General features: G+C 47.4%; 2 protein-coding genes across 3 annotated transcripts in view; one reads left to right on the top strand and one right to left on the bottom strand.

The window, feature by feature from the left end:
• Positions 1–8,268, bottom strand: part of LOC135825665 (uncharacterized) — a 51,362-nt gene extending 43,094 nt beyond the window's left edge. Inside the window, exons 1-3 of one of the 2 annotated variants that reach the window (XM_065338286.1) lie at positions 7,976–8,268; positions 7,467–7,731; positions 2,228–2,346 (exon numbers count right to left, since the gene is read on the bottom strand). In XM_065338286.1, coding sequence (XP_065194358.1) covers positions 2,228–2,346; positions 7,467–7,635 — 288 coding nt within the window. In that variant the 5' untranslated portion in view covers positions 7,636–7,731; positions 7,976–8,268. Of the gene's footprint in view, positions 1–2,227; positions 2,347–7,466 lie in introns of both variants that reach the window. The other variant, XM_065338285.1, reaches the window with a different exon arrangement.
• Positions 8,269–10,993: 2,725 nt separating this feature from the next.
• LOC135825795 (guanine nucleotide-binding protein-like 1) lies at positions 10,994–13,270 on the top strand. Its single transcript, XM_065338418.1, has one exon. It carries the CDS (start codon positions 11,212–11,214, stop codon positions 13,165–13,167), a length of 1,956 nt encoding a protein of 651 aa, XP_065194490.1. The 5' UTR covers positions 10,994–11,211; the 3' UTR covers positions 13,168–13,270.
• Positions 13,271–20,788: the final 7,518 nt, after the last annotated feature.

The raw sequence follows: 20,788 nt of genomic DNA, 5'->3' as shown, positions 1-20,788 counted from the left end.
TGTGCTGTTTTGGTTCTGATACAGTGATCGTTAGATTTTATTTCCCACAGCGTATCATTTGTTATCCTCCTGCTTTCGTTGTCCAGCACAAGCGAAGAAGTGGACCTATCGGTCGAGTTGAACGCGAAAATGCACATAATAATGATAATCAACGCAATAAATAGGGTAAGCTGCGCACTCCGCACAAACACCATTAGCAAAACTTGTTTTCATGTAAATAAAGAAGCTTGTTCCTAAACGTTTTCGTCGCCATCTCATCATGCATTACTTGCATTGTGCGTATACTTCCTCCGCGTCATCGAAATTGTCGCAGTTTGACTAGTGACTTGTCACTTGTTACTGACAACTCCATAAACTAAGCCATTCAACACTTATTACACAGTATGATAGTCTGAAGACTAGAGTAACGTTCCAGAACAATTGGACTGAGAGTTTTCATACAGAGATGAAGTCCTCGTCGTCGCTGATGTCAATGGACGCAAAAATATCGTTCCGAAATATTTCAAGGAAGGTTGAAAGTTGGTCGCGCCTCACCTCAAACGATTTGACTTTCTCCTAAGGACAAGAGCTGCTATGGTTGTCGTCTGCTAGCTCTGGATGATTTCTACTTCACCACCAACGAAGCCTAGTAAGAATACACGATCGTTGCGAGGTCGGTTGATTACCGTCGGCGGAATCACCTCGATCTTGAAAATAAGCTTTTTTTAGCCGTGGCATGCCCACAGCTCATGCAGGTAAGTGTAGTATCACGTCCAGCGCGCCCTCTTTTTCAGCATCACTGGTATACCATGGTACGGCACCTGCGCGTGCATCACTAGCACTACGTGTAGAGTCTACACGGCTCTTGCAGGTACAATCATGTACTACTAGTACTGAGTGTCTCGGCCAGAGCGACACATTTTATCGCAGTTGCAGGCATTTAGTTTGCCGACCCCTCGATGTTTCTCCAAGCGCTGCCACTTGTTCCACGAAGTCATTCTCACCCCAGCTAAGGTAAAACAGTGATGGGGCTTGAGTGAATGGCCATAAGCACGAGAAATGTGCAGGCTGCAACGCCTGACTGATCTCAGCAAGTCGAAATTACCATCGCAGCGACATCAGCGAAGAAATTCCGTCTAGTTCAAAAATTCCAGCTTCCAATACCAGAAAATAGAACTTTGCCGTCACCCTATACTGATGACTATCGCCTATGTCCGATTCCTTGCCTCTGGTACGAGTGCTGGTGAGTAAATACCGCGTTTTATATCAAAAGTCAAACTGCGACAATTTCGATGACGCGGAGGAAGTATATATATATTGAGTTTAGAGCTATTGTTGATTTGCCAGTAATCCTCTGATGAGATGGCGACGAAAACGTTTAGGAACAAGCTTCTTTACTTACATGAAAACAAGTTTTGGTAATGGTGTTTGTACTGAGTGCGCAGCTTACTCTATTTATTGCGTTGATTACATTTTTATCAATTAATGGCAGTCATACGTTGCATTTCTCGCCGGCCGAGTGCAGCGAGAAAACAGTTTTCAGTTGCAAATATGGCATCTGGTGTGTTCTTTATTGTCGCTTCTTTTCCTGACTTCTTCAGCAGTTTTGAGTCTCACCAGTGTCCCTGCCCTCCCACCCTTCATTTCTGTGCATATTATCATTGCTTTTTATCACTGTTTGCCGTGATGTGCTTGCCATGCCTACATGATGCCTAATCGCCATTGGGGGTAAACACCCGTTTTTTTCCCTCACAACTGCGTCCGTCGGCTTGAGGGTTTTTTTCCCGGCTGGCTCGGTCCAGGAAAATTAATCTGACCGTCCCAAGTGGTTCTGCATCATGGCCTATTTCTGCTATCCACTGGCAAGCCTATTCTATCTGAGACACTCTGTTCTCAGTCCTTGCTTCCATACCTCACTCGTTATCCGGTTCATATCTGGCTGCGACCAACTACCCTTCACTTTGTGCGTTGTCGCTATTGCTGTCTATGTCTCTGTGTATGCCAGTATATGTGGAGTGAGAAACTCAGAATACTCACTGGCGTCAGAAGGGTGGTAGATCCAGCTATCTGAGGTACACTACACTTTCTGGGAGGGGTGGCTGCGCTAAACATTTTCCAAAATTGGAGACCAAATCAGTGCTTTTGATTGATTCACAGGGTACCTGGTGGCAAAGAGTGGTGCGGTCAATACCATAGTGACCGTAGCGTGTCCAACACCCGTCCTGACACACACATGCATGCTACTCACCATTCCGCCTCTGTTCCATTCCAGTTTGATGGTGTCGTGTCCGGGCAAGAAGTCCAGTATTCCGTTGGGGCGAGTCGATTCCGCCGTGCGTGATCCGTTTTCCAGGAGGTAAATCTCTCCTGGGAAAAGAGGCAGCACAAATGACAGACAGAGGCCAAAAGAACGCAACCTGAGTGAGTTTCAGTGCAGGGCTGTCGTAACTGGTGTGGCAGATTCGGCTTAAAATGCACCAATAGTTATATCCTGCGATTTGTAAGCCGATATCTCGCTGAAGTGGGTAATGCTGTGTTCTAGACTCGGAGTTGTGACATACTCTGTAACACGTCCTTTGTGCCTTTGTCTGTAATAGTGCTCCACATTATTATGTTGAGAACTCTCTGCTGGGCAAAGGAAAATCCCCCTTTGTAGGACCGCTGCCTTTCTGGTTCAGCACTCTACCAGCCGTCAGCAGCAGTGGAAGAGATAGGAGGACTGGACACGGACTATTCAGCCAAGAGACACAATCATGCTGTGTAGAGCTGCAGCCTATGCTACACGTGAATGGATTTGACCATCCGTCACACGTGTCTGTGAGCTTTGACGGCACATGGATGCGCCGGGGTGACTTTCCTGGGTTTGGCGACCAAACATTGATTACTCAAACAAATGCTTCACAGTACTCCAGAGAATATGGTAGTCATCCTCCACACATGGCCTCAAGACTAGGTCTCTGGTCCATATCCTTCTGGTGAGGTCATCCACACATTGAATCCATCTTGATCTCTTCTTGCCTTTTTGATGAAACATGATGAAACAGTGCAAGTGCATGAGGAGGTGGTGGTTACGAGGAAGGAGGTGAGCGCTGACAACACCGTCCAAGTAACCACATTCACAACAAAAACGTTCAAGTACATTAACAGTGAGCAGTATACTAATGTACACATGTTCCAGGGAGTTGAGAACAATAAGGAGGTGGTGGTGGTGAGAAGAGACCTCCTCGAGGATGGCCTGGTCAAGGCCATCACCTTCACCACCAGGATATACATTTACAATAGCGGTGAGGAAATAACACACATTCACATATTGAATGGCCTCAAGCGAATGTTCCTGGTTCGAGTCCTGGTGGTGAAGTCATCCACGCATGGAATGGCCTCAAGCGTAGGTCCCTAGTTCGAGTCCTGGTGGTGAGGTCATCCACACATTGAATGGCCTCAAGCGAAGGTCCCCTGTTCGGGTCCAGGTGGTTAGGTCATCCACACATGGAATGGTCTCAAGCAAGGGCCACTAGTTCAAGTCCAGGTGGTGAAGTCATCCACACATTGAATGGCCTCAAGCGAAGGTCCCTAGTTCGAATATTGGTGGTGACAGTCAAGGTGTTCTTCAGACTTTTCCAGTTTGCATCTTTAGTGACCAAACAGTTATTGCGCACAACACACAGAATGTGGTGCCAGTGATTGGAGGCGTTGACAAAGCATTGCATATTGCAAGGTTTGGGAAAGCAAACAAGACAGCGAGATGGTCCCAGGAAGCGGTGTAGTTTACCACCTGGAAGTCTGCAGCACACGTTCGCAGGTCCTTTACCGAAACTAATGCCACACCTGTATCCAGACTGCAGCAGCAGGAATGAAGATCTCTTAAAATCGTTCTGAGGCTCTCAATGGCCTTCGCTATACACCATACATTGGTGACGGTGATTCGTTTCTGAAATGAACTAAATTCCAGCCCCCTGCCCTCAACACAAAGTGCCTTCGTCTTCTTCATATTTATTTTCCCACTACCAACATTTCGTACCCTGTCGCCAACTGCTCAAGAGAGAAAATGGCTTCCTGCAGGTGTTGTTCTTCATTTTGCCACTGATTTCCCCGAAACGTGCGCTCTTCCCATTACTCGTCTTCTGTTTTTCCTTGCCTCTCTCTCTGTTGTTCGCATTCCTGTCATTGGTCAAGCTTGCCCACTTCAATGGTTTATTGCAATACTCCCAACAACAAGACTGAATAGCTAGGGCCATCTGGGCATCACTCTGCCACAGTTGCTCAACAGATACGGAAATGCCCAAGCACGTGTCCGGTCCTCCATGTCTCAACTCTTGGTGTGGCTAGCAATGAGAGAAAACTGTGTCAGGGAAGGCCTGCCGGCATCATACTGCCTTGCTGAAGGCAGTCATGGATGAACTGAAACTGGCGTACCAACGACCGGCAGAGAAGGAGCTACAATACTAGAACATTGCACTGGATCAGCCACGGAAAATGAGAACGAGATCCTGAATGGCATGATCTGGTACCTGTGCGGCTCATGCATGTGTAGTGGAACCTGCCCTAGCCGGACGCAGCAAACCAGATGCAGCGGAAACTGTCCCCGTATGACAGGATTCCGCTTGATCCAGCCTAGGGGTGCAAGTTTGATCCACAGCACGTCTGTTCAGGGAAATTTGTCCGCTTTTTTAAAATACAGGGATTCCAAGGGTTGGTATAGTGTCTGGCAAACTAATGCGTCACAGTACTCCAGAGAGTACGGTAGTCATCCACACATTGAATGGCCTCAAGAGTAGGTCTCTGGTTCGAGTCCTGGTGGTGACAGTCAATTTTTTCTTCAGACTTTTCCCGTTTGCATCTTTCCCTCAACCCAATAAATACATCAGCACATTCTACAGACCCTGGCGATGCAGAGCGGGACTAGTGCAGAACTGAGTGCCCGAGCCACTTCACGTTTGCCTACCTTGCACAACCTGATCTTACACACACCTGCTGACATTGTAACCTGCTCCTTGCTGGGGGTTATGGCAGCTTGAAGAGGACACCATTCTTAGTATATTTATTATGCTCCTACCTCAGTTGTCCGGACACCGAAGTTACGGACGCGGCGGTCTATAGTGCACCCTTTGGGCGAGTGGTTGTGGAGATACACCGTATTTCCCCGATTATATGTCGCACTCGATTATAAGTCGCAACCCTTTTTTAGGTTTAAGCCACGGTGCTACAATATACTTACATAGGTAGGATTTTACACTCGATTGTAAGTCGCACCCCCTTCTTGCACCCCCTTCTTGACCCTTCAAGTTTAGTGTATAAAGCTGCGACTTATAATCGCGGAAATACGGTAAGTAATCTTTAGCCACTTTTTGTGGAAATAGTGATGCCATGTGCCATACTCATGACCCTTCTTCATCACAATGTATGTGCTCACTGAGCAATACAATCCTTTAGTCTTCTTTTTTCTGTTTCAACTTAATCCTCCCTGCCCGATCTCCCTTTGGTGCGTCCATCGAGCTATGAAGCCGAGACCTCTGGTCGGCGGAGCTTAATGAGCCCCACCACCGCACTCCATTATTCACCCCAGTGTCTGGAGACATGTGGATTTAGTAGAAAAAAGAAAGAAAAAAGAAAACTCGGAGTTACGGACATTTAAAGGTTATGGACGGTGCCCGGTCCCGGACTGCCCGGATAATCAAAGTATGAGCGTATACTATGAGCGTATAGTATGAGCGTATACAGTGGCGTCGGAAGGTATTTTAGTGTGGTACGGTCAGCCATCTGAAGTACAAGATATTCGTGGGGGAGGGGTGGCTGAGCAAACGTTTTGGAAATTTAGAGTCCAGATCAATGTATTTTATTGATTCACGGGGTAGATTCTACCTGGGGCAGAAAGTGGTACGGTCAATACCGTAGTAACCGCACCGTGTCCGATGTCCCTGGTATAGTACAACTTTCCATTCTCAGCACACACTCTCCCGGCAATCAGCGTCCACACAATGTAGATTTCGGTCACATCCCTGCACAGGAACTGAGCTGAGCGCCAGTGTTCAAAACCTCAACGGATTTCAGCAGGATGAGACCCCAAACACTTATCTTCACCAACATATCCAAGCTTTTTATGATGTAAACTGTCAGGAAAGTCGTCTGTCAGAAGAGTGAAAACGATTACTAACCAATCAGGGCTCCAACCTTGCTTTCCACACAAGGGGGTTGCCTCAGGTTGGAGTCCGGGTAGGTTGGCTTCCCTTTTCTCTTTTCAAACAGTTCACAACCCGGACTGGATTTAAAAAAAAAACATTTTCAATCGGCCGTGAAAGCTCTGCAACGCATGTACACAAGCAGGGCATAGATTAACGGCCGAACATTTTCCGGCCATTTTCGGCTGGACGTTTCCAATTTCGCAGGACATAGTGTACGGTCAAAAAAGTAAAAAAAAGAGGAGGACCTTTCGACCTTTTTATGCAGAGTTGGGCTTTCTCCGTAGCGTCGTGCCAAATGTGACTTGTATATCGTACAACTAACACGTACACCGTAGTCTCAAGCGTAGACTTCGCTATATTTACTTGATCCGCCCGCAGCAACGCATTGTTGCTACAGTCAATTCAGATCCGTCCACATAATGAGTCATTGTGAATATACTTCAGTACTACTAAAAAAAAGAAAGAAGAAACACCCTAAAAATGTGTTGTGGAAAATGTCCGGGCATGTCCGGACAGATTTCAAAACGGAAGGACATTTGTCCGAGCTAAATGAAATCCAAAAGCTATGCTCTGCACAAGCATGCGTACACACACCTATACCAGGCGCGTACCCCGCATGGGGCATGGGGATCAGCTACACCTCTCTATGCACACACACACACACACCACACACACACACACACACACACACACACACACACACACACACACACACACACACACACACACACACACACACACACACACCTACCTTGAACCATGTTCTATAATTATGATATATACGCCCATCGCAAGAGAAGCACCAAATCTGCAAATGCACTGGATTGCACCCACAGATGTTCTGATAGCAAAGATAGCCAACAAGATCTGAATGACACAGGTCAAGACTCTTAGATAAACCTTGTTTTTGTTCAAACATGCTGTTGCTTGACAGCATGTTACAAGGTGGAGGACATGTGTTTGGAAACAGTGACCTTTCTACAACCATCCAACACCAAGGTGGATGGTTGTAGTAAGGTCACTGTTTCCGAACACGGTGACGGTGTCCTCCACCTTGTTTCATGCTGTCAACCAACAACAGATCAAGACTAGCACCAGATATCTGCTTGAACCACACAAGTGGCGAAGCCATGTGAATTCTGCTCTTGACCTCATTTTGAAAATTGCTACTCGAAGTACGTCACTCCATACACACCCTCGGCCGCTGCATGGTGTAAGCGCATACGTGCACACCAAAGAGTTCTCCACAACACAAGTTTCAGAAAGCCCTAGCAAACATGGCCTTACAGAGAACTTCGGAGAACTTACTGTCGCTAACACCAGGTAGATAGCGAGACACGAATGTTTGTGCCAGCCGTATATCCACACCAACAGCGCAGTTCGCTGCCATCAGGCTGACTAGAAGAACTGAGCGCACACTGCAGCCGCCCGGTCCTCCGTACATCTTGTGCCCAGAGTCCTCCCGTTGCCGGCTCATACCACCCGGAACAAGGCTTGCTAGCAAGTAGCAAGTCTTGAGAACACGATTCACCTGCTTCCGCTATCCGTATTCGCCACAGACCGGTGCAAGCGGCTAAAAACTGAAACAGGCAGATGGCGGCAGATGATACAATTACAAGCACGGGTGCAACGAACAGGATTTAGAACTGGTTCGGGAACACCGACAAGATTCGGCTACCTCTGCCCTTTCGGCTTTCCGCTAAGGCGGACGACTGTCGAACTGATAGTGATAGCAGACCACTTCAGTAACACACGAGTGGCAGGGTGCACACATCTGCACGGAGAAAATGCTACGAAGACACTAATCTAGAACGTACCGTTAGGGCGCCGGTATGTATTTGTGAGACTTTCGCCCTGGTCTTCAACGGTGTCGCTGTGAGCTGAGTGAAAACTAAAGAGAATCCAGAGCCATGGCCTGAGTACTGGCCGTCTTTCTCTTGGCTGTTCTCACGCATATCCGGCTAGTATCGTTCCGAACAGTCAGCTGCGACTCCTTGCCGTTGACCTGCACTCAAGAAAGACTTTCCTCCAGTTTGTGACGACTAGCAGGTCATACTGCTTTTTACTCTACCATCGATCGCCAGCTTCTGCAGAGAACTATTTGCGGCGTGGTATCCATGGTATCGGTCCACGGTTATGATGACCCCAACCGTTACTTGCCCAGGCCAAGTGCAGAAAACTACGCTTGCTTGTACTAGATCTACACTACACTACACGTCTACAGTACAATCACACAACAGTAGATCCACGGCTGGCCAGTTCAGCTGGCAGTTGTATTGGTGTTGTTGCCGATGAGGCTACGAGTAGACGCGTACATGTACGTAGAGATCTACGTGTGCTCTAGCACTTTTTCGTCTTTGTCTTTGCTTTGTACTGTACATCATGGTACATGGTACAAGTGCAAGGCCAGCATGCTAACAGGGCTAGCGCTTGTTGTTGTTGGAGGCCAGGCCAGGAGGCGGGTGCGCCAGTGTGAACGCGCGCCTGGTCAGGGTACAGCTAGCTACAGGGTGTACGGTGTAGAACCACTGGGTATGTAGCTGGTGCGTAGATCTACTTGGCGCGAATTGGCGTTAGCTAGCTGTGGACATGGAACGGCACTTGACATCAAGCCGTGATATGCAGCATGATATGACCCACGGGCCACGAGGCTGGTGTTGGCTCAATGACCAGAATGATGACTGTCACGTCATGACATGAGGATACAGACAAGTACAGTCACCTTCGCTCGGCGGGGCATCAGAAAAATGTCCTTTAATATTCGCGAAGTGTCGTTACTGTAAATATACAAAATTTCGGCGCTGCAAAATTTCGGCACTTCACGATTTTTGACATTTCGGCGGCGATCTATTTTCGGCGTGGGGTAGAGAGCATGGTATAGTGCGACAGATGCTGTGAAAAATTTCATCGGCGTTTTAATTTAGGCGTTTTGGGTCGGTGCCGAATATAGCCGAAATTAAATAGCTGCCGAAAATTTGTATATTTACAGTATACCCGAAGTCTCATTGTATGTAATACATTTGGATGGGACTTTGCTCTGGGCATGGAAATTCTGTCGATATTCGCAAATTGCCGTTATATCCGCAGTCGTTATTAGCGAAGTTGACTGTACAACATGACCTGAGCATGGTCTTACAGTACATTGGAATTGTGGTATAGTAATCGCGTCATCGTTGTACACTGTCAAGTGGGGACTCTGCGATCTGGCTAGGGGCTAGGCTAGCTGGTGAATCATTAATTTTGCCGTTGTTGATGTGCTCAACTGTTACTGCAGTCTTTTAGTTTTACGATATGTGCCAGTCCCAATGTTGTGTCTTGTGCTTGTAAAGTAACTGTTGCAGTCTAGTCCCAAACTGACTGTCGTGAACATTTATTTTTACATGTACTGTGTGTAGTATGTCATGATGATAGCTATTTTTGTCACTAGTTGCACTGCAGTCTTCCAAGATACTTTGATCAGCAATGCGTCTTTGACTGTTTGTAGCTAAGACATAGTAACACTAACAGTGTTAGTTGTATGTTCTACATGAAATGACGTAATGTAACTCTAACTCGACGTAATTGTGTACATGTAATGATGTAATGACATGTACATGACTGTGCTATGTCACACTAGTATGTGCTACAATAGTGAGAAACCCCAGCTTGTCCAGAATGCTCAGCACCGGCACAAGGTCAAGGGTGCAGCAATAACACACAGAAGAGAACAGATACAACCAGCTAGATCATTGTGGCAACCGGCTAGATCATTGTTGAAACGCTGCGTGTTTCATGCACGCAGCAAAGCTAAGGCAATCCTGAGACAACGCAACGGTTTCTGTTCTATTTTGCCGTTGCGCACATGTAGTAGTAGTAGTAGTAGTAGTACAGTGCGTATCGGTTATAGTGTGGTCGTATACAAGAATATACTGCTTACAAGAATGAACACTCATTTTTTCATAATCATAACACATATTTTATGTGTATATTTATTCTTACAAGCAGTATTATCGCATAGTACAATATATCGGCCCTAAGAATTAGGCCTTGACGGATTATGCTAATATTTTCGTGAAATTATGCTTTTCGCATTGCTGAAAAAATTGCAGAATTATGCTATTTTTACGCTAAAAGTTATCATATTATGCCGCATTATGCTCACATATGCTGCTAATGATGGTTCTGTGCAAAATAACAGGGGATTTTTTTATAGGGCATTGTGCTGTAGTAGCAAAAGTTCAACGGGGTCAACGCACCGTCCGACCTACGACCATCACTGATTGTAATGGTCTGAACATGTTATCAAGGGAGTCGTAAACCTACGACTTCCTGTTGTATCTACTTGTACTTGTAGAACATGTACAACTCTATGGGATTTGGTGCGAACAGGCGGATTATTCCATTATTTATGCGATTCGTATGCGATTTGCCTTGAATTATGCGATTATTCGATTTTGGTAGGAGTTATGCGAAAAATTATGCTAGCATAATCCGTCAAGGCCCAGTGGGAGCTCAGCAGTCAGCACAGTCCACGCTTACTTGTCATGTAAGAATAATAATAATAATAATAATAACGGGGTCGCACCCTGTAATAATAACGGGGCTGTTAATTTTATAGTGTGACGTCAATGGGTCCTCGGATACGCGTGGCAACGCAGAGCACAATGGACAAACAGCAATGGCGAGGCCCAGCGTGATACGGTGATCTTGCTCCTAAGTCCTAGACTATGGCTTGCATGTACGCTCAGGTTCTAAGCGTCGCGGATCATGAAGCCCTTTCACGTGCTTCACCCACGTCAACAACCTGGTATAAAGGTGAGCGCGGGAACTAGCATTCTCTCAGTTACGTTACACAAGTCAGTAGTGAAGAAGAAATCGGTTCCGTTTGGTGTTGATTCAATACTTTGTGTTTTATAACTCCTTGTTTCTGAACGCAGACCTCTAGAACCAGGTGACAGAGTGCTATATTGTCGGTTCAAGGTGAAAGAAGAATTTTGCTTTCTGGATTCTCGCCTCCAGTTCTGGTGGATTGTGGTGCTTTCCAGGCAATCTGCATTTATTGACATTGTTGAAAATGCCTCAACACAGACGTCGGAAACCGTTCAGTGGCAAGCAGAAGAGAGCCCAGCTCCAGCGAAAGCGAGATGTGCAGCGATTCCGAGAGGACGGCGAGGAGCCTGCCAAAGAGAAGCTGGAGATACGCTCAGACTCGCCATCTGACTCAGATAAAGATGAAGAAACACTGGTCACGTCTGAAAGTGCCAAGATTGCAGATAAATTTGAGCCCAAGTTCGAAGTAGGCGATGCCGTGGCTGAGACAAGGCGTCAAGACAGATACAAACTGATGTTTGCCCAAGAAAGTGCCAGCGAAATCGAGGAGCGCAAGCGGGAGTCGCGTCAACCATTGCAAACCCTGGCAGAAAAAGACTTGGAAGTGTCCTATGAAGATATCTATGGAAGTATGGAGCACATCGACATGCCTGTTCGTCCCACCTGGCAATACAGCCTGAGCAAGCAGCAGCTGGAAGCTAAGGAGCAGCGCTACTTCAATGAGTACATTGACCGGCTCATGGCTGATACACACGGCCATCCGCTAAGCTACTTTGAGCGGAACCTGGAGACTTGGCGGCAGCTGTGGCGTGTGCTGGAGATGTCGAATGTAATAGTGGTTATCGCCGATGCACGCCATCCCATCCTGCACTTCCCACCATCCCTGTACCGCCACGTCGTACATGAACTGAACAAAACGCTCGTGCTAGTGCTGAACAAGATAGACTTGGTGCCGGCGAGTGTGGTACTGGCGTGGCGCGAGTACTTCTATGGACTGTTCCCGCAACTTCACGTCGTCCTCTACACGGCACGCCCAGGGAACCAGAGCAGCAGCCAGCGCTCCGACGCCAAGGGTCTGATGTCGCACGCCCGGTGCGGCGCTAAGCGGCGCATGATATGCGTACAAGGTGCCCGTCAGCTGATCCGCGCCCTGGCCAATGTGGTGGCCGATCACAGTATGCTGTCCGGTTGGACGGATAAACTTTCAAAGTTTGAAGTGTGCGACGATGCTGGAATAACAGCAGCATCAGTGCACGAAGAGATAGTACGTCATAGCCGGCGTCGTAAGCATACCGCATACTCCAGCAACGGTACCAACGGTGGCAATGAAGCTACGGCAGCGGCAACAGCATCCTCACCGCCGTCCTTCATTACAATAGGTCTGGTCGGCCATCCCAATGTGGGTAAGTCCTCCATTCTCAATAGCCTGATTGGCAAGAAAGTTGTAAGTGCGTCGCGCACACCCGGCCACACGAAGCACTTTCAGACGCACTTCCTCACACCGCACATCCGCCTGTGCGACTCACCTGGCCTAGTCTTTCCGTCACGTGTTGAAAAACAGCTACAGATCCTGTCCGGAATGTACCCTATTTCCCAAGTGCGTGAGCCATATACATCCGTCGGCTATCTGGCGGCGCGCCTGGGATGTAATTTGTTGTACCGACTGGGACTGGCCAAGAAAACAAGTGAAACCTGCCCGACTGTTCCTCCACAATCCGATGCATGCGTCGACAGTTCAACAAACCCGCCGTGCAACGGCCACGCTAGTTCAAGCTCACTTCGTTGTGACGGCCACACCTGGTCCGCGTGGGACGTCTGTGAGAAGTGGGCGGAGGAAAGGGGTTTCCGTACCGCAAAGGGCGCCCGTCCCGATACCTACCGTGCCGCGAATCATATTCTGCGCCTGGCGACAGACGGCAGAATAGCACTGTTCGTACGACCGCCGAAATACACTGAAGACTTAGCGAAATGGATGTGCCATCCCGAACTAAAGAGCGTTGTTGCAGTCCAACTGGAGGGCTTGGACCATGATGAGTTGAGCCTTAACCTGTTGGCACAGCTTAGTGCTAGCAGCAACTCCAGTGCTGCCGCATCGTCAGCAGATGATAGTTCCTGTCGTGTGGTAGCGTCACGTGCGGTCGCAGCCGCTCCGGCCACCCGCAATCCGTTTGCCGGATTGGCCGTGGCGGATAGTGAATGACGTGAGAAGTGACACGGACTGTGTTTGTTTGAGGTGCTGTCGCTCCAAGCTACATCTCACTATGTAACATTTCACACTGTGGCTGAATCACCCCATTGTTTTATCTTATCTGCCCCCCCCCCCCCCTCACACACACACACACACACACACACACACACACACACACACACACACACACACACACACACACACACACACTCTCTCTCTCTCTCTCTTATCAAGTTAGTTAATCACTCTTGCAATTGTGTGACTCTGACTCCGAGACTTGTGGTCGGATGAGCCTCACACACCTTTATTCTCACTTCGGGCTAGGTCCTGCAGGCTACGTTTTGTTCATTTATCTTATGGGGTTATTCTAACCGGTTTTTCCTCAGGGTTGTGCCTCCGCCGGGGTCCTGAGGTTTTTTCCGCCAGCTTCAGGCTGGTTAATTATCCGGCGGCCCCATTCGCCACATTGGTTCACTTCTTGCATCATGTTGGTCTGGTACATACGTGTACATGTATATACGTGAGGTGGCATGCCCTTCTTCATGCTCATCTATACACTACGCTAAGCTCTTCCATCTTCCACCGTGAGTGAACAAAGACCACACTACTACTGTGATCTGTATCTTTCTATTGTGCGTAGGTGTGTCTGCGGTGTACGCAGAGGCCAGCTAGCTGGCAAAAACTTTTTATACTTCTCATTGTGCCTGTACTCCCTGCTGGCAGTACTGCTCTCTCCCTGGCTTACTGTTGCTGCATGCCCCGCTCTGACCAGCGATCGTAATACTTATTGTTATGCCAACTTGACCTGAGTATTTATCTGCTTGACCTGATTTGTGACCTGATATTTACTGGTGATACATGTACTTCTAAGTACTTTTCTTTCATCTGACCAAGTGTGCTGTGTAGGAAGTAACACATATTAGGGGCCGTCCGTGAATGTCCAACTTTTTTCTCCAAACAAATTACAGTGGTCCCTCTATAATCCGGCACCATTTGTGCCACGAAAATCTGCTGGATTAGGGAGGGTGCTGGATTAACAAATCTGATTTACTGCTGCAATGTGCATGAAGAGGACATTTTGGCTACTGAAAATTGTGCTGGTTTATCGAGGGTGCTGGATTATAAAGTGCCGGATTAGAGAGGGACGACTGTATTTAGTTAGGACCCAACCCCCCTCCCCCTAAGAACGTAAACAATGTTGACACAATACATGCAAAAGTCGCAAGTGGGTCACTGCTCCTTTCAGGCCATTCAGGTAATCCGTCGGGCCTACGGCCCTCAGGATAACCTGTCGGGCACTAACAAGACATAAGGCCCTCCCTGCCATGCACTAATAATAACGTTGTGCTCCTAGCCGAAACTCGTCAAACCTCAAATACCATCTCAATATTCATTCTGTTTTTTTAAAGTAAATGTGCAAACAGGTTAATTTACGGTCGGTACCAGGAATCGGACCCAGGACACTCGCTTATGACCAGCAATGCTCTAACGCTAAGCTATGGCGTGGTGGTCATACAAGCAGCGTCCGTTCAACATTTTCTTCTGACCACGAAACTACCTGCGGGTTTATGTGCATCGCTCTCCTTTGCAAGATTATTCAGCCTATAATCCACATTTGAAATAAGCTAGAGTTAGGTCTGAACATTTTTGGGATCATAATCTAGAACAGTGCCTGGGTTATTATGGAGGAGACCCGGCTGTTTTACCGAGCTGGGCATATTCAACTGCTTGGATGGCGAGTTGTCGTACACCTGTACCTGACAAAACGTACTTCTGATGAATGTAACAACGAAAGTGTATGTTACTCAGACCCTAGTTGTGTTGTTGGACCAGGGCATACGATACTGTGACTGTTAAACCTAACACCTATTCATGTGTAAGACCTATTCACGTTACAGTTCCATTCATGCGTCACCATCAAAACACATCCAAGTCGTATTTTGTCGCATTAGCTAACATGTCATTGATGTCATTATAGATCGAGGTGAAGAATACTTCACCTTCAACCCTATCAACACATTTAGCTAACCTTATCCATGTTTAAGTGTCCTTGACTACATTTTAGTAACTTATTCAGCTGTTTTTATCTTCATGTCATGACGTGATTATGAAATGAAGTTCCTCAGTTCTTAAAAAGGTTTGCTGGGTTCCGTTTCACGATGCGACCGCGATGTGTATTCTGCAGATCTCGGGCACCAGGAAAGCTACTAAGGTGTTTGCACAAGATTTGCTTTGAATGCTTGCAAAGCAACGTGCAGCCGGACGGGAGAATACGCTGTGCCAACTGTCGTCGCCTTACTCCCTGCCCGCCACCTGCTCGCAGTCATAATCACTCGCTGGTCGATGACTCCATGTTCGATAACGAGAATTCTGAGCAGATCGAAACCAAGAATACAAGTGACAATAGTGCACCAAGTAGAATAACGATGAACAAAGTGGGTTCAGTCGCTTCGGATTTCAAGCACGTGGAGAATGACGAATGCTGCGCGAAACAGGTCAAACAAAACAGGAGAACGCACTTTTGCCCTGTCCACAGCAAAAGGGAGCTACTGCATTATTGCAGGGAATGTCGAGAAGTCTTATGTGAGCCATGTAAGCTGAAAAGCAATCACGCCTCACATATTGATCAAGTTCCAGATATACATGCAGGAACAGATGCGGCAGCATTGAAACGAAGGCTGTACGATATGATCAAGCCTCACGGCAGACCGGATGAAGTGGATAAACACTTTGATTATGCAGATAACCTGCTAAGAGCAGCGGATTGGGAATTGCAGTCAACAGCTTCCCATAATGAGAACAATGATACATAAACGATGCGAAGCCCTGACGGCCATCATTGAAAAGCGAAACCAGATTTTAATCAGTGAGGTAAGAAAAGTGAGTGCTGAACAATACCATTCCCTGAGACAATACCGGAGAACGTTCAAAGTAGCTATTTGCGATGTCAAACACATAGACAAAGCCATTCACGACTTTCCAAGTGATACCGATATACTACTCAAAATTCGTCCCCACTTGCCTAAGGTTCTCGGAAATGCCAAGCCACCCATTGATGAAGCCAGTTGCGCGAGATTGCCTCGCGGGCTATTTCTGGACACAAAGCTGCCATCTACACTAAGACAGATTGATAACATAGGCAAGATCGTTGACAACAGGGGAATAGACCTATCAAGAAGTGTTGTCTCGCCAAGGACTGATGTCGCTTTTATTAGGTCAAACATTCCAATTTGTGTTCAAGTGAAAGCAGTGTTGGTGCCCCCGTAGATAAGCGCAAGCTGAAGACGTCCGCTATCCAAATATGGGCAGTGTCAACCCAGACTATTGGCCTGGTAGCAATACCAGTAATGCGTTATAGTATGTAATGGGCAGGTGTACGGTCTATTCAAGTACCACCTCCCGTCAGTTTTTCGTATCGAAGTGCATTTCTATGCCCCTCGCCTATACAGTTCCGCGAAATGCCACAGATGCTTCTCAATGAAGGAGATGGTCGCGACAATCTGGTGGTGTATGCGGGTACATCAGTATTTCTGAACCCTTCCACTATCGGCCCTCAGGAGAACATTCGTACTTACCAATCGTTCACTCCATGCATACCACCGGCTGCACCCTTTCCGGTTACCATTATACGACAGATTAATGGCGACTGTGCCACCATCCGTGCAGATGCACCATTTATGGAGGGATGCCCTGGAGTAGATATTGAAATATCGCTGTGTCCTGGCCATCTGGAAATAGGGTTCGTCTGTGGCATGAATACTCGCAGACCGCCTGAGTTCCACGTGCTTGCTTCGTCTCGTGACGGTCAGCCACTGAGTCGTACAGAGCATGGATGTGTGCAAGGTGATTCGATCGAAATAACACCGTTTCAAAAGTATCCATTCACATATTATAACGTCCTTTACTACAGTAAGGGGCCATCCGTAATTATCGATCTTTTTCACGAAACGAAAAAGTTTCGTTTATGGGTGGGTGGGTAGTGACCGGTTTCGTTTTGAAAAAACATCGAAAGCGGAAAAATCTACGCGCACTGCATGCATTGTGTACTTCGAAGTAGATCGACAGTGCGATGCACTGATACCACTCTGTACTCCGTGCAGTTGTGAGTTCCTTTCGTGCTCGGATGACTTCTCCGACGAGGACCAAGCAGTAATTCGCTCTGGGCCCGGCCATGGGACCGACGACAGATAGATAATACTTCGTTCCAGCCGCCGATGCAAGAGAATTTCAAATTACGGAGCGGGGCGCACGCCAAGTAAATTCTCACGCAAATATGGGGAGCGCCAGCCGCTGAAGACGATGTCGTCGTAATGTACCTGGAAGAATCTGATCGTGCTTATGGTGGGAAAGCCATGGAGAGTGATCCCCGTGTCGACAGTCTTCCAGAGACGGAAATTTAGGCCATCGACTTTCTACGTACCTGATTGACGGCAGCGCTGCGCGGCGTGTGTGCGACCTTACGGAGCTTTCCGACAACGATTCTGGGGCGATGCTGCTCTCATTTGCGAGCGAGGCACGACCACTGAAGTCTGTGATAGCTATGGCGTTTGTTTCCGCTCCGAAGTCGACTTGTTTTGGCAGTATCATGTCAATGTCGGAACTCTGACGATTTGCATGTGTACTATTCGGAATATTCCCGTGTTTAGACGTAGAGGTGCCAATTATTTGGCAGCGTATGTGTGTGGTAGGTGAACATAAATGTTTCCATGGTCGAGAAGTAGTACCAGACTTAACGTACTTCCAAGAAAATATAACTGACTTGCACTATCATACAAAATGTAGCCTCGCTTTGAGCTATTGGCATCATTCTAAAATGTTACGGATTTCATATACAAAAGTAAACTACTCGCCGGTAAACATGGTAAAGGGTTAACCAAATTTTTAGTGCTTGCATGCGAAGGATATGATTGTGTGTGTTGTAACAGCCAATCAAGATCATTTTCTGCACAAAGTCTCAAGTCAATTAATTTTTTCGTTTCAGGGGGGTGGGTGGGTGGGGGTGGGTCATAACTAAACTTTTTCGTTTCATGAAAAAGATCGATAATTACGGATGGCCCCTAAAGACATTACCAATTATGGTTTTTATGAAATGCGTTTACCTGAAATCGTTCCGTTTCCCATATTAATGGTTCGAATGTTCAGCGTTGGAACAGAGTGCAAAATAAGTGCCAGTTGTAATTTCTTGTAATTTGCAAGGAAGGATCTGGAAAATTCCTTTCCCAGAGTTTTCATGCCTACATTCGCTGAGGATTGAAATCGATTTACGAAACACGAGATTTTCTCTTTCTTCTGCGATAGCGTTTCCTCCCTGCCAAAATAACACAACAAACAGCTGATGCACCAATTCATGCACTCTCTCATATAGATTATTGTGATCCGTTAGTCGTATTTGTTCTTGTCTGATCTTTTCTGGCTGACTCAGCGACCTGTATATTTTCCATGGCATGAACGCAGATTGTGGCTGTCCCGCTGTTGTACTTGCATCATGCAACTTTCATGTCAATAAATACAATTATTGTGTTTTGTTCTACGACTGTACTGTGACGTCATTGAACGATCTGGATACTTCTCCGATTGCTTCAAAAAGGTGTATTACGCACTATTGTGGCTCGTTCATGGACAGCAAATATTTCCCATCCCAATGCACACCTGGTCTATCCCACGCGTAGCACGATGGGATGACCAGTATAGCTAGCATGCTGCTTTGATAGAAGCAGAAACTACGGTGCTGACAACTGAAATCCAACCCGTGAGCTGCGTGCTCACATCGTAAAGACCCAACACGGGGTTGTACATGTACGAAATAGAGACTGCTAGAATGTGAACGCACCGCTCAGGGGTCAGATTTCAGTTTCCAGTACTGTAGATAAACGGGAACCGTGAAGTGAGCATTGAGCACCGTATCGTTCACTCAAACAAACCATAGTATACTACATTAACCATGTACTTGCATATCTTCCCGTGCATACCCGTAGAAGGCCGATCGCCCTCTCTGGAGAATTCACAATATTGCTTGGTTCACGCTGCCTGCCGCCATGAATTCTCACTCCGCGCAGAAAGAGCACTTACTCCACCGTACATATAATATTTATTACTTAGCATAACCAAGTTCGACCCATTCGTGCCGACGCCGTATTTGGTACAACTGTTAGCACCAACGAAACGACGCCGCGTGCAGAAAACAAAACAAAAAACACACAAAAAAACACAGATTCAAATGCCCTGGAATGACATTGGAACACCTCTTCTAACTGGCAGTTGGCCTTGGACAAGAAGCAGCTGTGTGGAGCCACGTTTGTGGATATGAGCAAGGCCTTTGACCGCGTTCAGCATAGAAAGCTGGTGCAGAATCTTCCTCAGCCTACTAAAGCTCACCTGATGGGGGTGAACTCCCCGAAACACTGTGTATTGAGCAGGGAGTGTTGCTTTCTTGCAGGTTCGCCGAGTTGAAGGTTCGATGGACTTCTCTTGTGCACTGGATGGCAGTCGTGTGTCAGTCAAGTTTCAAGTCGGCGGAATAGCGCGAGCTACAGTGTGGAAGCAAACCTATTCCTAATATTATGTACAACCAAAATATTGTTATACATTATTATTATTATTATTAAAAGCATGTCCGCGTAGGTGGCGGGGGTGCCACTTTCGCTTATGCCATTCAGGATTGATGTCTGAAGAGTAATACGATACAATAAAATGACAGAAGTGACGTCAACAAAAGCCGTTAGCAACAACACCAATATGACTAATGGAAAACTTCATCCAAAGTATAAAATAAAATAGAATATGCATACAACATGTCTGGTCAGTCCTGTTAGGTGGGGCGGGCTCCACGCCATGCCTGTCGGTCCGCTGCCATTGTGCGGACTGCGTCAACATCTAGCGGCTGGTGGAGGGTAAGTCCATGCCATGATAACAGTTCCGTCTGCAAGACCGTTACCAAAGTCGTCCGAGGTCGACCCCTGAAGCGTTCAGTGCCCTCGTCGTTGGCCAGGCGAAGATACATATCCACTGCCAACTGTGGAGGAGCAGTTGGGGCCAAACGAAAGATATGGCCAGCGAGACTGTAGCGCTGCCTTGTGATCATCTCGCTGATGGGGACAGCTCCGCAGCGCTTATACAGAGTGTCATTGCTAATTCGTTTAGGGTACCGCATGTCGATGATGCTCCTTAGCTGGGTCCTGTGGAACGAATCCATTCGCGCGAGCTCCGACATCGGTAGGCCCCAAGTGCCGCAGTTGTAGGTAAGGACTGGGATGACGTAGGCGCTGTAGAGCCTCAGCCGAAGACCTTCACTGATCTGGCGCCTCCGCCCTCCGGGTCCAGATCTTGAGGAGTGAGTTGAAGGCGGCGGCGGCCAGTTGACGCCTCCGAGCAGCATCTTCGGCGTCACCCAGGAGGGAGCCTAGTTTGCGGACAGTACGCCACGTTTCTTGGTTCCTATCGGGAAATCGGGCGACGGTGGTATGCTCTGTCTTGGAGGGATTAACGTTCAGGTTCCGTCTCGCAAGAACTGCTGGAGCTTGTTGTTCAACTTCACTGAGAAACGTGTCATCCCGGCTCACAAAATCAACATCGTCCGCGTATGCGATATCCAACGGCAGGTCATTGTCCACAGCAGGGCGAGATGGCAGCTCCT

Source organism: Sycon ciliatum, chromosome 10 (genome assembly GCF_964019385.1).
Source record: "Sycon ciliatum chromosome 10, ocSycCili1.1, whole genome shotgun sequence".
Taxonomy (NCBI): domain Eukaryota; kingdom Metazoa; phylum Porifera; class Calcarea; order Leucosolenida; family Sycettidae; genus Sycon; species Sycon ciliatum.
This window is presented reverse-complemented; position numbering and strand designations above follow the sequence as displayed.

Excerpts from the sequence above, each read along its gene's own strand:
- LOC135825795 (XM_065338418.1), top strand. The coding sequence starts at position 11,212 with ATGCCTCAACACAGACGTCGGAAACCGTTCAGTGGCAAGCAGAAGAGA.